At 38.4% G+C, this 20926-nt stretch overlaps 1 protein-coding gene across 9 annotated transcripts in view; it reads left to right on the forward strand.

Moving 5' to 3' along the window:
* Window positions 1–6883, forward strand: part of LRRC49 (leucine rich repeat containing 49) — a 203352-nt gene extending 196469 nt beyond the window's left edge. For all 9 annotated transcript variants that reach the window (XM_072615507.1, XM_072615501.1, XM_072615521.1 and 6 more), the window contains one exon: window positions 6421–6883. In XM_072615507.1, coding sequence (XP_072471608.1) covers window positions 6421–6624 — 204 coding nt within the window. In that variant the 3' untranslated portion in view covers window positions 6625–6883. The remainder of the gene's footprint in view (window positions 1–6420) is intronic.
* Window positions 6884–20926: the final 14043 nt, after the last annotated feature.

Consider the following 20926-nt stretch of genomic DNA (forward strand, 5'->3'; position numbering starts at 1 on the left):
AAGAAGCGTCAGAGTTGAAGCAGAAAAGGAGAAGATGCTCCTTTGCCTTTTACTTGAATCCTTTCCAGCAAGAAACATTATAAACTTGAATCTTCCACATTCCTCTTTCCCTCCACTCTCAGCCTCCTTACAGTAGTAGGATGGGAACAGCACATTTCTACGGTAGACATACTAGAGAAAACTACCTATGTGCCATGATCTCATGGGCTTAGAGATAGAGGTTCCGTTGTCCTTTTCATTCAGCCAACACAATTATTTAACCCACTAGGAGCTAGGCACATAAAGGCAGGGCACCTGTAGAAATAAACAATAAGAGTGGTAGACAGTGATCACTTAATACAGGTTTGGTTTCTAGTTTTTATTCCAGTTATTTAAAAAATATTCTTGTCATACATGATCTTTGCCAATGGGCACAGTCTAGTCAACAGGAGAGAGGGAAAAAAATTAGTAAATGAAGCTTATTTTGACTAATGAGATTACCTCATGAAAGGCAAATTCCAAGCTTGACTAAACAACATAGTAATTGAAACTGAAGTTGATAAAGGAGAAGAAAATTACCTAGGTTATATGAAGTGAAAAGCCAAGCAATTAACCTGGTGAATTTGATCAACTGAGACAGCCAGTCTGGATTATTCAGATTGGAAAACTTTCTAACACACATTCTTAGAAGCAGGTTTGTAGCCCTGCATTAGCTACCTAATTAATCTTCCTAAAAGTGGGTTTCTTCCTGTCATTCTTTGGCTCAGAAGCTTTTATGATTTTTCATCTCCTACGGGATAAAGATCAGATACCTCAACATGATGATCATGGTCTTGCAAAATATCCTTACCTCCCTTTCTCCTTCTACAAAGACTTTCCTCTCTAACCAAACTGCTATACTAAGTCTCGCTTGAGTATGTTTTACCACCTCTGGATAGTTTCTGCCCATCTCAAATTATTATAATCCTACCCCAGCCTCAATGCCTGGTTCAGATGTCACTTGCTCATTTGAGGCTTCTCAGATTTTATCTTCTGCTACAGATCTCTCCTCAAGCGCACACACACACACACATACACACACACACACAAATATACATGTGTGTATATGTATGTATGTATATACAGTATATCTACATACACACAAATGTGTTTATACACATCTGTAGACATATAGGCAAATATTAATATACACACATGTAGATTGTATCTATATTATAGATAACATGGATTTGTAAGTTATATATAATATATAGGCTATATCCTGGTCATTTTCTAGGTTATATTTACATATATGCAGGTAGACAGATAAATGTGTATGTGTGTGTACTTAAATCCAGTATCTAGAACTGAATCATGGTCTTCCTGACTCCAAATCCCACCTCTATAACCTCCTTATTGTCTGATCCTCTCAGTGCCCCCAAGCAAATCCCTAGGACTGTAAATCTCAATTGCCAGGCTGCATTGCTAAAGGAATTTCCTCACTGGCAAGTTCCTGCACTGATATCATAGTTATGATAGAACTACATAGGGTGCTATCTCCCCTCACAGGTTTTAAGTTCCTTGATGTCAGTCCCCACACTCCCACCCCCCCAAACAAACAGCTTCAAATTTAATTCCTCTTACACAGTACGTATTCAGTGAATATTATTTGACTTGTTAATTGTTGATAATTGCCTAATCTTTTCATTTCATTTAGCCTGCATAGCCATAGCCTTAAGTATTCAAAATGATTTACTGATCTATTACAGTATTGTAGTGGGAAAAGAGCCTTTAACTTGGCTGTGGAAAGTTACCAAGAAAAATGAGTAAACAGACTGTCCTCGAGGAATTTCTTATATAACAGGAGAAAGCAGACAAATAAAAATAAACAGTAGTGACTGAGAAAACCAACATTGAATTGCTTTAAAATGATTCTGTCTGTTTTAAATTAGATTGAGGAAAAAGGCTATAGCCTCTTTGAGGTTGAGAATCAGAAAATCAGGTTGTAAAAAACTTTTAAGGTTGAAAAGGCTTAGTAAAGACCTTTTTTCAGCGTGCATTAAGTACTTATGAAGCAAGGGAAGGTGAGCAATAAATCTAATTAAAAAGAATAATTTCTTCCTGATTGGCATAATCATGGGGGAATCATGCCACATGCTCCATTCTGTGTTTTTCTTTCTGTTTTGTTTTATTTTTGTTTTTGTTATGGGGAAAGAGAGGGAGTATGTGGAAGAAAGGTTTTCTTTAAGGGGACACTGGGAGGACTTTGGGCCTCAGGGAATGAATAGCAGGACAAGTGAGGATTGGAGCCATTAGGGTTGAAGACTTGCCCCTAACACCTTTAATGCAGAGCTGAGCCAAGTGGGAAGCTCGTTCAGATGACACATGGCTTGTAAGACCTTTAACTCTAAGAAAATATTCAAACAGTGAAGTAGTGATGAGAGAATTAAATTGGAAAGTTTGAGGAGGAACGTGATGAGGCAGAACGGTGTTGTGGAGGGAGTTCTGTGTTCAACATCTGGATGTTTCAGTTTTGTCCCAGTCCCAATTCTGTGCACGCCACTATTTGGTTGTTTAATAATCATGATCATTATAAATATTTATGTGTCTGTTACATGTGAAACACTGTCCCAGGCATTGGTAATGCAGAGAAGTAAGAGGTGAGTTCCTTGCTAGTGGTAAGTGTCACATTAAGACAAGGAAATAGGACGTATACATAAAGACCTAAAACAAAACAGAATTGCACGTACTAAATGCAGAATGAATGAGAGAGCTAGTAAGTGCTATGTGATTTTAGAGGAAGAGAGTTGCTGTGGGATGGGGTAGGTCTGAGGTCTCACAGAACTGGATCTTGACCTGGGTCTTAAAGAACTTACTTAAGTGAAGAGGAAAGGAATAGCTATTTCTGGTGAAGTTAGAAGAATGTTTGAGTGGGTTGATTTGGATCCAGTTAAGGATTCCTATAGGAAATTAATGGGAGAAAATAATTTATCCTGTTCAGATCTCTTAACTTCCTAGTATTTTAGCTTCCTCATAAAGCAAGGATACAAGTTAAATATCATTAAAGACCATTGCAGTGGAAAATGCTGTATAGCAAACATATCCAAATTGTATTTTTTTCAAAATTTTTCATTTAGGAACTTTTATTGATTTATTTTTATATCACCTGCATTTTCAAACTTATCACAATCTGCTGTTGCTCCTCAATACCTTGGCTTAATTTTGTGCTGATTGAAAGTTTTAACCGTGACTTGTGAAAGGCATTATTGTGTGCTTTTCAAATTTGCAGATTACCTAAAACTAGAAGGAATAGCTGATATATTGAATAACTATAGTCAAAACCTAGAAGGGTCTCAATATGATAGAGTAATGACTAAATCTGATAAGATGTAATTTAATAGAGACATATAGATCTTACACCTAGGTTCAAAAAATCAACTTGCTAGGGGAGGCATGCTTGCAATAGTTTGTATACAAAAGATCTTACGGTTGTACTAGACAAAAATGTGTCTAAAAATATTGCATGATGACCAGAAAAAAAGAAACTAATCCTAGGGTTTTCTTAAGAGAGGCATAGTTTGCAGAACAAAGGAGGTAAATAGTTACTCTGGACTCAGTCCTGGTCTGATGACACCAACACAGCTGTGTACAGAAGGATCTTTGTAAGTTATAGCATATCAGAAGAACAATGAGAACTGGAAAACATGCAAAATGTGTATCCAACTAGTGATGTTTAGCCTAGCCAGTGTTTCTTAAACTGTGGCTCGTAACAAAACTTTGGCAATAGTAAAAGGTTTCTGAACATGCAACAACCAAAATTTAATTCAAAATCAAACATCTAATGAATCCGAGGTGTTTCTGGCAATGCTTGCCTATGTTACATCCCTCATCTTCACAGCAGCCTTGGTTCTGAACACAAAGCATGCGCACTTTGCACTGGGTGTGCCCTCAGGCGACATCATGCCAGTGAACACTGCTGAAAAGCAAAAAGGGGCTGGGACTGGAAAGAGTTTAAGAAGCCCTGGCTGGAGGAGAAAAGACTTAGGGTGAGCAAAATCCTCTGCCTGCCTTCATGTATTTTGAAGGCCTATCACGTGGGAAAGAAATTAAGAATTTTTATGCTGAACAGAACTTGGACAAATGAGGAGAAGTTGCAGAAAGGCAGATTTAGGCTTGAGCTAAGTGAAACTTCTTAACAAAAGGAACAATCCAGAAGTGAAATGGGCTGCCTGGGTTGTGGCAGCTTCCCTCTTACTGACTGAAGATCTTCCAGTGAGGGCGAGATGACCACTTGTCAATAATAGTGTAGGACAAAGTCTTATTCATTTGGACCGGATAGCCCCTGAGGTTCATTCCAACTTTTATAGTCAGTGGTTTTATGAGTAAGTTAAAGCTTTCTAAGAGCCAACAGTCTGTAACAAATGAGAAAAGTGTGGGTGAGAAACATGTCATTGATGTGTTAATACTGAAGCATTTTGGAGAGGTAGAGTGAGGTATCACAGAGGACACTAATAGTACGCACATATGCTCCATGGATATGAAAAAAGTAGCAATTAGTTGAGGAGAATGAGATAGAAATATTTTTAGCACAGTTAATAGACTTAAGCTCTTTAAGTTAATTTGGTCAGAGCTAAGAAGAGTTGTGATGACAGTATTTCTGTTTGAAAAGATGTGTGAGAAAATATTATAAGGAACAGTACTAACGATATAAATATATACAGATTAGATTATATCATCTGGAATGAAGTTATACTCTTTTACAATTATTTTTCAATAGTTAATTTTTTAGCAATTATCAAATAGTTATCCAAAGATCTTTTAGTACTAGAGGAGCATAGTGCATCAATAATTAAGAACTATTTCAGAATCTCCTTTTAAAAAATTTAAACTACTCGGAAAAGTATTTTTTACATATACACGCTCTTTCCTACTTGAAGTAATTCTTTGGTGTTCATATACGTATATATATAATTATATAATAATATAATTAGTTATATTATATAATATATATAATTATATATATATATATATATACATACAATCTTTTGTTATTGTTTCAGCTCTACTACTGATTCACACCTATCTTTCCTAGGAGTCCAAGGGATATTATTCAGTAATAAACTAACAGAGTAAATTTTTGAGCTTAGGACATCAGGTTCTTTGAACTAGGCAGCTGGAAAGCATTTGCTCTTAATCATCTGGAGAAAGTTTTGTGTTGTTTTTATGATAAGCCAACCCATGACCTATTCTTCTTAACATGTGAGTTAAATCAAGTTGATTAGCTTTCTGGCACATGCATAGCTATTCTGAAGATAACTCATATTTAAAAAAAAAATTTATGAAAGGTGAAAGATTATTAAAATACAATTAAATTGAGAGATGTATTTTTTAGGAAAATGCAGTGATGACTTAGACATTTACATATATACGTACCTATATATGTGTGTATATATACATATATGTATATATACACACATACACATGTACCCATATTAATCAGGTGTTTTTACACATATTTGAGTTTACCCATCTTTTCCTGCTATGCTTTGGAACTAATGAAAAGGAACACCAACAGGAAAAAAAATGGAGGGCCCATAAATGTTATTCGTAATTAGCAAGAAAAGCTGTCCAGAATGATGTCTAAATTCTGTCCTACTTCTCCTTTCCTTCCTGTCTTCCTCTCATCTCAGTCTAAGACAGGGGTGGCGAAGCTGCGGCCTCAAGGCCACATGTGTCCAAATTTTACAGAGCATATCATTCTATTAAGGAGATTTGTTCTGTGAAGCTTGGATTCAGTCAAAGGGCTGTACTTGAGGACCTATAGGGCCTCATGTGGCCTGGAAGTCGCAGGCACACTTCTGGTCTAAGAAGTTTATTTCAGAAAAGTAAATTGCGTACACAACCACTGTTCCTTAGAGTGGGCAAGGAGTTCTGAGTGTAGGCATTATCACAGAATCGGAGAGTTGGAAGGGGCCTCACAGGAAAGGAATCTGCGCTGTAGCTTTCCTCCTTGAAGATCCCCAAGGAGAGGAAGCCCTGTTTCAATTATGAACATTGGTAATTTTTAGAAAGTTTTCCTGCTGTGAAGTCTGAAGAGGTCTCTCTGGAGCTTCTGCCCTTGGGTACCAAAAAGGCTTGAACCCAGAAAATCTGGACTTGTGTACCAGTCACATATTGGTGATGTTCCCATAGACAAGTTACTGAACTTTCCAAAGTTTTCATTTCCTTCTCTGTAAAATGTAGATAATTTTGCAGTAACTCTCTCCTAGGGCCATTTTGAGGAAAGTACTTACTACAAACTTCTACTAGAAGAAGGAGATAGTGACAAATTAATCAAAATTGTTGTCACACTATTGTTACCTTCTTGGTGATGCCTGGTTATTCCATGGATCAGTGAAATGTTGTTAGCATTTTCATTTGCTTCTCTGTCTTTTTTAATGAAAACCTTTTATTTCCCAACAGGAAATAAAGGAAAAAAAGAAATTTTGCAAGACTTATATACAGGACCTTGTGAAAGAAGCAACTGAAATCAACATGAAAAATGAATCTTTACAGAAGCTTTGGCCTCAGATGTTCATTGAGCTTGTCAGGGATGCAGTAATAGAAATTCGCAATAAGAATTCCTACATGAAACTTTGTCTACAAAGGATAACTGATGGAAAATAGTGTACCAGTTCTTGTTGATTTTTAGTATTTTCTGTTTTGTTTCAAGAGGACTAAAAATATAGAGGATAAATATTAATGAGAAAAATAAATCACTTTCCTACAAAGGAAGGCTTCTAGGCATCATTGAATACCGTTTTCCCAGGGAAAGTTGGCTAGGATTTAAAAAAACAAAACAAAAAAAAGAAAAGAGCAAAGATTTCTTATTTACGATATCAATATGGCCTTTGTGAATAAAGCCATTTGTAGAAAATAACAAGACCAGAGATTGGATGGTTGTCTTCTGTGGTTGCTCCTGGTATGCTGCTACCACAGCTCCGAACGGGTAGATTCTTCATAATGCTTCAGCATGATTGTGTTTCTCTTTGGTTTTTTAACTGACAATTTTCAACCCTTTTTATTTTCACCCATGGTTTTAAAAGCCAAAAATATGTTCAAGCAAATCTTGTTTTTTATGAGTGAAGAATTATTAATAAATTAGTAAAAAAAAATGTTTTGTGTTTTCCTTCTTAATTCAGTCAGAACAGTCTCCCTTATTAAATCGTATTCCTTTTCCTGGTTCTAAACATGCACTTTTTTCCTTACTTCAGGATGGGCTTGTCCCTGTTCTTTGTGGACTATCCTTTTAGAAGGGTGTTCAGCAGATATAGTAGAGCACTTAGATTTAGGAGGTAGAGTAAGAACAAACTGTAGGGACTGGAGGAGTGAGAACTTAGTTCAAATGTAGTCAGTTTTCATCACTTTTTCTATCCATCCTGGGTAAGTGGTGGGATGTCCTAGTTACCAAGGTAACATGATATGGTAGAAAGAGCATGGGTCTTGAGTTTGGATTGCTACACTCCTCTCTATGAGGCCAGTTGGCTAAACTCTAATTCTCAGTTCTACATCTGTAAAAATGAGAGTAAGACTTAGCGTCATGGAATAGTGAGTTTGAAGGCACATAGAGATTAACTATCCCAACCCTAATTTTCACATGAGTAAACCAAGGTCTCAGGAAGTGAAATAACTTGTCCAGCTCATCTAGGTGGTAAGTAGCAGACCAGTATTCAAACACTTATCCCTGGACAAACCCAGTCCTCTTTCTGCTATAGCGTACTTCTTTCATGTTATATTGCCTACCTCTCCATGTTGCTGGGAGGATTAAATGAGATCATTTCCATAAAGTATATTGTAACCATAAAGTTATGTCAGTGTGATTTATTCTTGTTATTATAGATGCCAGTTACCAACAAGTGTGTCCTCAAAGATGTATCATCTCTCAGTTTTCTCATCTATAAAATGGGGATACTGATACTTGTACCACCAATTGCAGAATCTTGGTTTTGGAAGCAACCCCAAAGGGCCTAGTCCAACTGACCCTTTAATAGACAGCCCTTCTAAAATACATAATAAACAGATGACCATCCACCCTTTGCTTGAAAGCTTCCAATGATGCTACATCCCAAGGCAGTCCATACTCTTTTCTGGATAAGAATATAGTGAGGGAGTTTTTACTTACACCAAACCTAAATTTGTATTATGAACAAAGCACTTTGTAAAACTAGAGTTATATAACTATTAACTTATTATCATTGTCACCTCCAAAAGCTATCATGGTAGAGAGTGCAAAGGCTTGTAAAGGATTGTAGCACCACCTTATGATTCCCTAACCATATCACCTGGAAAGGGCACTATGCACCCCACCCCAGTCTCATTTCCCCCTGTTATATTGTGAACAATATCTAGGGTGAGAAACTTGCAGTCTCGAGGCCACATGTAGCTTTCTAGGTCCTCAAGTGTGGCCTTTTAACTGAATCCATCGTAGACTCTTTCTGGCTTTTTCAAACCTACCTGAGCATAGATGCAGGTAAATAAGTGTCATGGCGATCCAACTCAGGTATTTGCCAGATGACATAAACCCATTCACACTCAGAAGCTCTTCACTTGCCTCTAATTATAATCACACTCAAGCTTAGATCCTGTTTGCTTCTCCCCATGTGTTTTGTTTTCTCATGCTGGAACTTCTGGGATGTCTCAGCTGTGCCACACAGACAACCAAGTATGTGTCAAGGTTTATCATCACTGTCCTAAATGTTAGAATGTGTTTTATTTAATCTTTTTTAATATGAAAATATATTTCATGCAAAACACAAACTTGGTAAAAATAACAAATGTAAAGGAATTTCAATTCAGCAAGGTGTTCTGCTCCATCAGTACAGATCTTTCAATTCACACCCTGCAATGTGTATTTCTTTTTTTTTCAAAATGTATTCTTGTTCTTAGTTTTCAACCTTCACTTCTATAAGTTTTAAATTTTCTCCTCTTCCCTCCCTCCCCCTTTCCTCCCTCCCCAAAATGGCATGCAATCTTATATGAACTCTAAGCATACATTCCTGTTAAATACATTTTCACATTAATCATGTTGCATAGAAGAATTATAACGAATGGGCAAAACCATGAGAAAAATAAAACATACAAAAGAGAAAATAGTCTACTTCATTCTGCTTTCTGACTCCATAGTTCTTTCTCTGGATGTGGATGGCATTTTGCATCATAAGTCCTTTGGAAATGTTTTAGGTCTTTGCATTGCTGAGAAGGCCTGTCAAAATCAGTTCTCTCACACTGTGGCTGTTACTGTGTATAATGTTCTCTTGGTTCTGCTCGCTTCACTCAGCATCAGTTCATAGAAGTCTTTCCAGGTTTTTCTGAAGTCTTACTGTTCATCATTTCTTATGGCACAGTTGTATTCCATTACATTCATATACCACAACTTGTTCAGCCATTCCCCAATTGACAGGCATTCCCCAGATTTCTAGTTCTTGGCCACTACAAAAAGAGCTGCTATAAAAATTTTTGTACCTATGGGTGTTTTTCCCATTTTTATGATCTCTCCGGGATACAGCCTCAGAAGTGGTATTGCTGGGTCCAGAGGTATGCACATTTTTGTAGCCCTTTGGGCATAGTTCCAAATCGCTCTCCAGAATGGTTGGATCAGCTCACAGCTCCACTAACAATGAATTGGTGTTTCCACTCTCCCACATATTATGTTATGTTAGCCAATCTGATAGGTGTAATGTGGTACCTCAGAGTTGTTTTGATTTGTATCTCCCTAATCAGTAGTGATTTAGAGCAATTATGACTATGGATAGTTTTTAATTTCCTCTGAAAAGTACCTGTTCATTTGGGGAATGACTTGTATTCTTTTAAATTTGACTCAGTTCTCTATATATTTTAAAAATGAGGCTTTATCACAGATACTAGTTGTAAAAATTCTTTCCCAGTCTTCTGCTTCCTTCCTAATCTTGGTTACATTGGCTTTGTTTGTGCAAAATCTTTTTGATTTAATGTAATCAAACTGATCCATTTTTCATTTCATAATATTCCTTATCCCATAAATCTGACAAATAAACTATTCCCGGCTCCCCTAGTTTGCTTATAGTATCAGCCTTTATACCTAGATCATGTACTCATTTGGACTTTATTCTGATATACAGTGTCAGATGTTGATCTATGCCTAGTTTCCGCCACGCTATTTTCCAGTTTTCCCAGCAGTTTTTGTCAGACAGCAAGTTCTTATCCCAGAAGCTGGGATCCTTGGGTTTATCAATCAGCTGCTATAATCATTGAATAATGTGTTTTGTGTACCCAAATGTTAGAACTGAACTGAATCATGAAGACCCAGAAGTAGGACCCAGGCCAGTCACACAGGCAGGAGGCTCCCATGCCTTTACCTGGCCCTAACACTCAGTCTCCCCTTGTATCAACAACTCAAGGAGACAGGGACCTCCTCAGACACTCTTCTTCCCTCAAATTCACTGACTAGTATTCTAATTTTTCCCAACATATATTCATTTCCATGTGTTCTTTCCTTTTTAGTTCAGTCTACTTCTTCAACAACAACTCCATGCCCCATCACAGACATGCTCAGGGGCCAGATCTAGCCCTGCGAGCTGCATCTCAATCTGTTACTGCTTATTTACAGGGTGAAGAGGAGAGAAGAATTCACTGTTACAAACAGCTAAAGGAACACTGAATGCTCTTTGCACAGTTGACTATTCTCTTCCACCTTCCCAGGGTTCTCAGTTCTAACACCAGGGATGATACATATTCAAAGGAAATGACTTGTACTGATAAGTAAACAGTTTTTCTGAACACAGCTTCTGGCAGTCTTTACAGTAGGTAGTTATGTAACTGACTCACCAGGAGGTGGAGAGTCAGGTTAAGCCAAGTGTAGCTACTATAGGACAACAAAGCTGAATTGAGATTCTCAGCAGGAAGCTCCATCTAAGTAACAGTATTTTATGAAAAGTTTGTAGAGAGGGCCAGGTGGCCACCCTCCAGCCCTCAGGGGGGAAATGTCCTTAAGAGCTCTACCCCCAAATGAGTGAGTGTTAACTTTAGAGGGCAAAGTGAGGTCATTCTCCTAGAAACATGGAAATACAGTCTGCCAGCAAGATGGACGAGGTTCGTTTATAAGCAGCTCGGCCCATAGGATTTACATTACCACAATCAGGGGAGCAAAGAAATTGAACTAGTATTCTTACGAAGGCAGACGACACTGTCAGTGTCCCTAATGAGGCCTTCCCCTACCCAGGTGTGGCCTACGGGCAAACCCAAAGGAAACGTGCCTTAGTTGTCCCTTATGCTATCAATCAATCCACATTTATTCAGCGCCTACCGTGTGCTAGGCATCGTGCTAAATGCTGGGTATTCAAGAAGACAAAATGTAATCCCTGCTATCAAGCAGTTTACATGGGGGAGAAAATGTGCAAACAAATATATGCAAAGCAAGCTATATAAAAGATTAAAAAGGAAAAAAACAGTGGAGGGAAAGCACTAGAATTAAGAGGGATCAGGGAAGGCTTCCTGTAGAAGGTGGGATTTCAGTTAGGATTTAAAGGAAGTCAGAGTGGAGGAGAGAGATCGTTCCAGGCATGGAATGTTATGTAATACCATGACAGGAAAACTGTCAAAAGGACTGAGTGCAACCGGGCCAAATCAGTTGGTGATGAGCAGTATGTTTTGGAAAGTCTATCTCAGTGACTTTCCCTGCGCGTCTGGATCCTCCTGTGTCCTTGGAGAAAATCTTGAGCATTGGCTTCCTATACGCTGCTTGAGATTTTAGGCGCAACGTATACACCAAAGGGCTGGACAATAAGAATCCTATATTAGAAGGTTATCCATCAGGAGCTATGTTCTTGATCCAGACTTTGAGTCCTTCCTTATTTTCTTGCACATGCCTGTGTCACAGGTTGTAGAAGATTGGCGATTTAAGTCAATGGAGTAGAAATGTACATTCTTCATTCTATATATAGAAACATTAAAATCTCTTCAACTTTAAAGCATCAGAGGTTCTTCAGGGACTACACATTGGTTAAGGTGGAAATTGGACACCACCTTGGGGGTGAAGTGCAGGGTGAGGGGGGGACCTAAAAATGCCTTTGTCCTTAAGCTACTAGTGAATGTAGAGGCCACATACAAAAGCTTAGACTACTCTGGCCTAAATGGCTTGGGGTTGTTTCTTTGTTTCTGTTTTGTACTGCAAAAAAATCTGAGAGAATACAGAAGGACCCATTATGAGTTGAATATTTAAAGTTTATTTATTTTAAGTTGAATATTTCAAGTTGAATATCCCCTTTAGGAAATAAAAATTTGTGTAACCGATTGGCTAATAGACTTCCCTGATTTGGAGGTGGAAGGCAAAGGGTTATGTCATAATATACTCATCTTAACATCAAATGGTTCATTAATAGTAGCATTCAAAAAAATTTAAGATTTCTTAACCAAAACCTCTATCCTGAAATCTACAATGACTATTATATCCACTTTTGTGACAATCAATCAAGATAGCTTTCAAGATTTTGCCAATTGTTTGACCTCAGGAGTCAAATGGAAAAGGAAGAATTCCAGGATGAGATTTTAAGATGTTACTCTTAGTTTGGAGGTGATAATCCCCCAAATGAACCACTAAGGATGGAAGGGAGACTTAAAGAGAAGGAGTGATTAGAATGTGTTGTCCTCCTTAACTGAATTTTTGCCTTTCTCCTATGAATTAGACAAGGATAGAAGGAATACCAGAATGTGGAACCTTGCAAGTTTAGCTTAGGCCAGAATTCTTCAAAGGGCATCTTATGCAGGAAACTGAAGATACTTTTCTTTATAGCTACACAGTGGTGCTAAAGATAGGCCTATGACCTGCTCAGGCTTGTCCCCATGAGGCAGCAGTAGTTTGGTGGGGTAATCCCAGGGGAAAGATCTTTGCAGCATTAGAAATTTGATTTTTATCAGGCCACTGAGTCATAACTGGGCTCTTGGAGCTGGTTCACTATCACCAGCCTCCAGAATGCCAACTTAATTAATTTACAATGAGAAATAGAACTGAATACTCAAGTGGGAGGGGTGAGGTGAACACGTTCTCTTCTCAATAGGATGATCAGTTTATAAAATCAAATGAATAATAGGAGGATGTCTGATTAGTCAGTGTAAGGGGAAATTAGATAATCTTAATGGATGCTGTCAGCAAACCCTGAGAGCCTGCTGTATACCCAATCTCATTATAGAAATAAACTTGGCAAATGAGATACTTACATTGGCTGCTCAGGGCACCCTCCCCCTGCACAATGCTGAATATACACTGAAAAATCCAAATTCCTTTTTGCAGATAGCATGCAGATAACCACATTTTATTACGGCAGAGCTGTTATCGCCAACTTCTTTACATCAGTCACATTTCAGACAAAGTCAGAACTAGAATTAGTAGCAGAATTGTAGAAAGTCATTTAGATTGTAATACGGAAGGAAGCACATTGAGGAGGGGGGATCTTTCCAAATGATTTTATAAACCCCACTGTTCTGGTATTTAAAATGCCAGAAAATTCTCCTTTCTGTGACATGTAGGTATCTATTCTGTGATAGATCAAGCAGCATATGAAGGCTAATACCTCGAGGGGACAGTAACATGTAGGAGGTGCCATTTTCAAACCCTGAGTGTAATTTATCTCCTTGATAGAGCAGTAAACACAAAGCAAAAATGATCTCCTTATAACATAGCTGAAAAGGTCACAGCTTGATTTACATCAGTTAAATGCTTTACTGAGAGCGCCCTTGGTGATATGCTAGTTTTCCTGATAGCATTTTAAGTGACATGCTGGTCTCACTGCAGATCATCAGTCCTGAGATGAGTTACTCTGGCAACTAGCTAAAGTCATTTTTAGCTCTAGAGTTATGATCTATTTTTAGGAATTCTTACTCTGAAAGGCTAAAGCTAAGCTTCCAGAAGTGACTTTTTCTGAACTTCTCCTCAGATTCTGGATGGAAAACCCTGTTTGAAGGCTTTTAGCAAGCTCCATGGGCAGTTAGGTGACTCAGTGGAGAAAGTGTGGTGCCTGGAGCCAGGAAGACTTGAGTTCAAATCCAGCCACAGATGCTTACTAGCTACGTGACCCTGGGCAAGTCACCTCACCACTTGCCTCAGTTTCCTCATCGGTAGAATGATCTGGAGAAAGAAATGGCAAACTACTCCAGTATCTGCCAAGAAAATTTCAAATGGGGCCATGAAAAGCCGGACACAACGGAAAAATGACTGAACAACATTATCTGTTCTAGCTGTAGATTGTAGCTGGTTCAGGAGCTCAGCTGTCTATATTGAGCAGGCACTGTTTCTGGAAGATACTATCTTCCATCCTGTTCAGATATAGTGCATAAAGATCTGTAGCTGGGTGGCTCAAAAGTCAGATACTTGAGTAGTCACTCCTATTTAAGGTGTTTTTCAAGACTCAGAATCTGACCCCTATGCCTTCAGGGCAGAAGGGAAATAAATGAATGTCCATTTGGTCATTGATGCATTAAATACCTTCTAAATGTCTAGTAGAATGGGGATCCCTTTTGTTTGTCAGGTTCTTTCCATGCTTCAGCAAACAAGTTCTGGATTTCCTTTGGTTCTTTAATAGGGGATGTCTAGTACAACCAGATGGGCAGCTAGGTAGCTCAGAGGATAGAACACAAGACTGAGAATTAGGAAGACATCTTCTTGAGTTCAAATCTATCTGTAGACACTCACTAGCTGTATGACCCTTGGCAAATCACTTAATCCTTTTTGCCTTAGTTTCCTCATCTGTAAAATAAGCTAGAGAAAGAAAATGTCAAATTATTCCAGTATTTCTGCCAAGAAAACCCCAAATGGGGTCACGAAGAGTCAGACATGACTGAAACAACTCAACAACAGTGCAACCAGGTATCCCAAATCCAGAAATAAGGAGTGTATTCAATCTAACCTATAAAAGTAATGCACTGGTGAGCTGTAACATATGATAAGCCTGGTGGAGGCATTTCTCATAGGTCTGAGACTTGAAAAGACAATAATAAAAGTGGAAAAGTTTAAAATTTGGGGATCACAGAGCTTAAGAAATCTGTTGTAGATATCTCATATAGATCTAATGTTTTCCCATCATTAGAGTCTCTCATAGTTAAACTTTGGTAAGGTATTTAGAATTTTTTTCTTCCACTTTTATCTCCAGATCTCTCTCAGTTATACTTGCTTTGTTCCTGTTTATATATTTTTAGAAATACAGCAAAAAACATTCTGTTGAGAAGCAGTGTGGTAAAAAGGAAAGAACCATGGATTTGGAGTTGAAACTTGGATTTAAGTCTCTGTTGTTGTTTGATTATTTTTCAGCTCGGTCCTATTCTTCATGACCCCAATCAGGGTTTTCTTGACAGAAATACTGGTTTGCCATTTCCTGCTCCAGCTCATTTTATAGATGAGGAAACTGAAGCAAACAGGGTTAAGTGACTTGTCGATGGACACACAGCTAGTAAATGTTGGAGGCCAGATTTGATCTCATGAAGATGATTCTTCCTGACTTCAGGCCTAGCACTCTATCCACTGTACCATCTAGTTGCCCCTCAACACTACCCTTTTTTCCCTCTTGTTTCATTGATCTTTTTTTCAAAGACTGCCCTTTCCCTGTCTCGCCCAGACTGGAAGAACAACAACCGCTAATGACCCAGTCCCACTGATGAGACTTACAGAAGCTTTGACCTGTACTCTCCCTGACCTGGGCTGATTCTCCTTAAGCAGCCTGGCAGTCCCTTTTCCCTAGGAACTCACTATATTGGTGTCAGATTTAGTGCCCACACTTAATTGACTTTAACCCTTCTGCATAAGCACAGAACTCTTGAACTCAGATAATCCATCAGCCTTGTTGCTGACGCTGTTTAGTTGTTCAGTTGTGGCCAACTCTTCATGACCCCATGGATAGTCCATGGGGTTTTCCATTTCTTTCTCCACTGTGTCCTCAATTTACTGAGGCAAATAGGGGTTAAGTGACTTGCCCAGGATCCCAAGCCAATAAATGTCTTCCACAATAGTGAGGATTACAGTTATGTATCAATACCTCACTCAGCTGATACCATTAGTTTTTACATCAGTTGCTAAATACAGGATGTCCCTCCCCTCTCCACTACCCAACAAGCCTTTGCTTGTAACAAAAATTTGGAGAAAAAAATGGCCACGTCTGACAGAAAGTGCAACCCTCTACACCCATAGCCTGCCTACTTTTTTGTTTTTAGAGTTGAGGGATCAGATATATAAGCAGAGCTGAAGTTACCTCTACTAATCTCTACTACAGGAGCATAAATGCTTGTCCGTACTCACCCAGAGACTATCTAATAAATGTCAGGATCTTTCCTTGATGTGGCTGTTCATGGTAGAAGTAGAGCTTAATTCACCTTCCCTCCCACCTTGTATTGGTAAAACAGAGCTACGATGAGCAAAATTAATATTGCTGGAAAGAATGAGCAGAATGCATTTATATCGCAGAATGTCAGTGTGAGTGGTGAGTTAATGCACCTGCTTGTGACTGGACAGAGCTGGAGAATCTTGGGCAAGTTTACTGGAGCATTCACTCTCCAGGTATCCTTTGGTTGGGGGAGGGATGTTGAAGGATATAGTGTGAGTTGGTTCAGATGCAGACTACTAGCTGTTGGCTGGTTTAGACACAAACAGTGTGGAAGCCCATGGATGGTTGGGCACTGATTCCACAGTGATTGAGAGCCCTGAGTCTAGAGTAAGTCAATCAAACAGTCTATTAAATGCCTCCTATATGCCCTTTGGGCAGCTAGGTGGCACAGTGGATAGAGTACTGGGCCTTGAATTTCAAATCTGGCCTCAGACATTTGCTAGCTGTGTGACCCTGGGTAAGTCACTTAACCCTGTTTGCCTCAGTTTCCTCATTTGTAAACTGAGCTGGAGAAGGATATGGCAAACTGCTCCAGTATCTTTGCCAAGGAAACCCCAAATGGAGTTGTGAAATGTTGAATATGACTGAAAAACAACTGAACAACTACAGAAACATGGGACCTGTGCTATGCTAAGCACTGCAGACACAGAGAAAATTGTTTTAAAAAAAGATTCTTACTCTCCAGGAGCTCAGAGTCCAGTGGGGAGACAGCATGCAAACAGCTTTGTACAAACAAAATATTTAGAGGATAACTAATTCTCTTCCCCTGTCTTCCTCTTTTTCTCCCCCCTTCCCCCCCTTTCTCCCAATCTCTCTCCTTCTCTCTTTCTCTCTCTCTCTTCCTCCCTCTCTCTCTCCTTCCCTCCTTCCCTTCTCTCTCTCTCTCTCTCTCTCTCTCTCTCTCTCTCTCTCTCTCTCTCTCTCTTTCTCTTTCTCCCTACCTCCTTCTCTTCTTCTCTCTCCCATCCACACCCACCCACAAGAAATTGAAGATGATCTCAGAATGAAGGCAATACAGTTAAGGAGAACTAAAGAAAACTTCTTATAGAAAATGGGATTTTAGCTGGGACCTGAAGGAAGTCAGAGATGGAGATAAGGATGGAAAGTGTTGATTTCATTTTCTTAAAATATAATTTTGGTGTAGTCTGAAAATTTAATGCAAATTATTACTTTAGTTTCAAGATAGATAGTTACAATATATGAGGTTTCAAAGAACAAGGTGCTATGTAAATGCAGTATCAACATTTCATTCTCTGGTTTATTTATATTGCCAACACAAATATTAGAAAATAAGGATTTAAATTTTAACATGACACAACAAAACAATTTTATAAAAATGAATATCATTCATCGAGCCTTCCATAAAGGGATTTTCTGCATGCAGAACATGTCAAAATAGATTTCTGATCTGTGATATAGTTGTGGTTCATGATATTTTATTCTTTGACACATGCTGTTGCAAATAGGGCAATATTTTCAGTTTTTCTTGAAGTATGTACTATTGGGGAAATGAAAGGGGCTGTTTGATGTATTGCAGCTTCTAGGGATCAGCTACCAAATGGTGTTGAAAGCTGCTTCTGAAAATGAAACTATGGATATTTGTGGTATGTTGAAGAATTGTGGTCCACAGAGGGGTGAGGTAAGCTCTCAAGGTATAAGGTGTTTTCCTGGAATACCTGAAAAGTACTGTTGTGAATAGCAGTTAAGGGATTCACTTTTTAACCATCAGTGGTTGCATACACAGTAGGCAATTACAATGTGGTCTTGTGGACTATAATGGCAATCCATTTAGAGTCATTTTGGCTCCGTACAGTTCAATGTTTCCTTTAATGATATTTTATTTTTTCCCAGTTACATCTAAGAACAATTTTCAACTGTTTTTTTGTTTTGAGTTCCAAATTTCATCTCTCCCTCCTCCCTCCCTTCTCCCCTCCCTTTGACGGTAAGCAATCTGATATAGGTTATACATGTACATTCATGTAAAGTATTTCCATATTAGTCATATTGAATCATAGTATTCCTTATGAAAAGGATTGTTAGAGATTACAGTGGTGCTACCTTTTTCTTGTGGTAAGAAATATGAAATTAGCCAAGAATAGCCCTTTCGAAGTAAAGAACATGAAGAGATAATTCTTGGATTTGAACAGGAAGAGACTGTACCTAGCCATGAAGAATCATTATGTTCTCTGACTGGATAATAAACAAATACAGAAGTACCTCTTCTCTGGCCATTTTTCTAAATCTTCATTGACAAACTGGTTTAGCTCACATGGGCTCATGAATTTTGTAGAACAAATGTAGATCAAATTCTTTTTCTAGATGGGGCACTCCCCCAAAATATTTCTCAGGGTCCCACATAGCCTAATAGCAGCCCCATGTTGGACCCTGGGTTTTCTCCTCTGAAAAATGGGAACAAATGAGACAAGGTATGTAAAGAGCTTTACAAATCTTAAAGCGCTGTAGAAACGTCAGCATTATTATCACCATTGCTACCTTCTCCACAGGGTCATTGTGAGGAAAGCATTTTGTGAATTATAAAAGGGAGCTACTATTGTTCTGAATTTTACTAAAAGAAAAACTCAGCTGACTTTTCTATTACTACTCTGGTGGGGAAGGGAAGTAGAAAGGAGCCCAGCCACTATGCTAAGCACTTTACAAATATTATATCATTAAATCTTCACAAAAAGCCTAGAAGGGAGGTGTCCTAATTATCTCCATTTTATAGCTGAGGAAACTGAGGCAGTGACTTGCCCTGAGTCACATGACTAAAAAGTGTCTGGGAACAGATTTGATCTTAGGTTTCCCTGAAAAGTTCTCCAGATTTGGAATTAACTTAAATTTGTAATCTAAATTTGGACCTGGGCTCAAATCTTCTTTGTGGCACTTATTACCTGTATGACGACCTTGGGAACTCAGTTGACCTCACTGGTTCTCAGTTTCTTCATCCATAAACTGAGCAGATGGATCAGGGAGCCTTTAAAGTTCTTTCCAACTCAAAATCTATCTTCCATAAAAATCCTTAATCTAGTGAGAAAATGAATCAGTTACAGTATCAATGTAAAAAGATATAAAAAATTCCAAGTAAAAGTTGTCTTTTTGACAAAAAAAAGCAGATGAAGCAGAGGAAAAAATGAAATATCTTCTCTTTCCCAAGTTTGATTAGAAACATAAGAAGTCAGGGTGGTTCTGAAAAGCAGTGGAGTAATTGCAAAGTGCTTGTTAACGTCAAGAGCTCCTAAGTACTTTGCAGCTGCACCTGGGTAATTTGTGGAATTCCACTGGTAAGTGTCACACTGTTAAACCTAACCAAGTGTTTACTGCACTTGCCGAAAGTCAGACAAAATCTAGCAAAAGGCCTAGGACCAAAGGTTCCCCACCTCTGCACTACACATGTGGACCATGAGTAAGTGATATTTGATTTCAGTGTTCACATTTTCTCCTATGAAATGAAATCCTGACATGTTTAAAGGCAAATAAATATTGCAATGCACCCTGTGTTCTCTGTAAAATCTAGTCATCAAGGTTATGTTGCATGTTCTTTACTCTGATGAAAACTATTGACATCCTTCCCAACACCACCACCCAACCAGGAATGGCCTTTCAAATCTATATGGGGCGTAACATTCTATGAGAAGCAGTTTGACACAGGGAGAAGAATGCTGTATTTGGAGTTGCGAAATCTGGCTTCAAATACCACTTCAGATACTGTGTGCCCATGGGCAAGTCATTCAATTCAGAGCCTCAGTTTCCTCATCCATTAGTGGGGGACAATAATATTTATACCCAGATATTTCACAGGCTTGTGAAGAAAGTGCTTTGCAAACCATATATAAAGTGGGTCTAGATAGCTGGATTTAGCCAAGCTCCAGACTCATAGATACAGTGATTTGTCTGAGGTTATAACTCTAGCAAAGGTCAGAGGTGGAATTTCAACTCAGGTCTTTTGGAGTTTGTCTACCATAGACAACTTCTCTAAGTCACCATAAAAATATGAATTATTGTTTATGCACACAGTCTGTCCTACTCAAAATCTGAGGTTCTTACAAAATACATGCTTGTGATGTTTACTCAGATTTGAAAAGCTTGGGAACGTTAGTAAGGCAGAACCATTTCCTTGTGTCTGTGTGTCAAGTTTAAGATCTAAGTAGGCCACAAGGTGGCATAGCAACTACTGGATATACATGGTGGGAACTTGAATACTGGTCTGGAATCATGGGCTTAGCCTAATGAGCATAAATAATGAAGAGGAGAGGTTGATAGTCAATGTATATATGAGCAACGGTGATAGAGCCAAAGCTATGAACTTAGGTGATGAAAGAGTAATGAGGTCATTGAATGACAAATTGATGATTCAAAGAATGCAATGTGATGAATGGATAGGTCTATTTGGGATCTGTCAAAAGGAAAGGGTGGGGAAGGTGTGGGGAGGAAGAATGGTGCTTGTAGATATAATAATTCTTCTTAACATTTAAAAAAATTTTGAATTCCAAAGTCTCTCCCACCCTTCTTTCCATATCTGTGAAACATACGTATTTTTGTATTAGTCACAAAAAAGCAAGAAAGTGAGAAACTTATACTTCAGTTTG

Source organism: Notamacropus eugenii, chromosome 1 (genome assembly GCF_028372415.1).
Source record: "Notamacropus eugenii isolate mMacEug1 chromosome 1, mMacEug1.pri_v2, whole genome shotgun sequence".
In the NCBI taxonomy this organism is placed as follows: Eukaryota; Metazoa; Chordata; class Mammalia; order Diprotodontia; family Macropodidae; genus Notamacropus; species Notamacropus eugenii.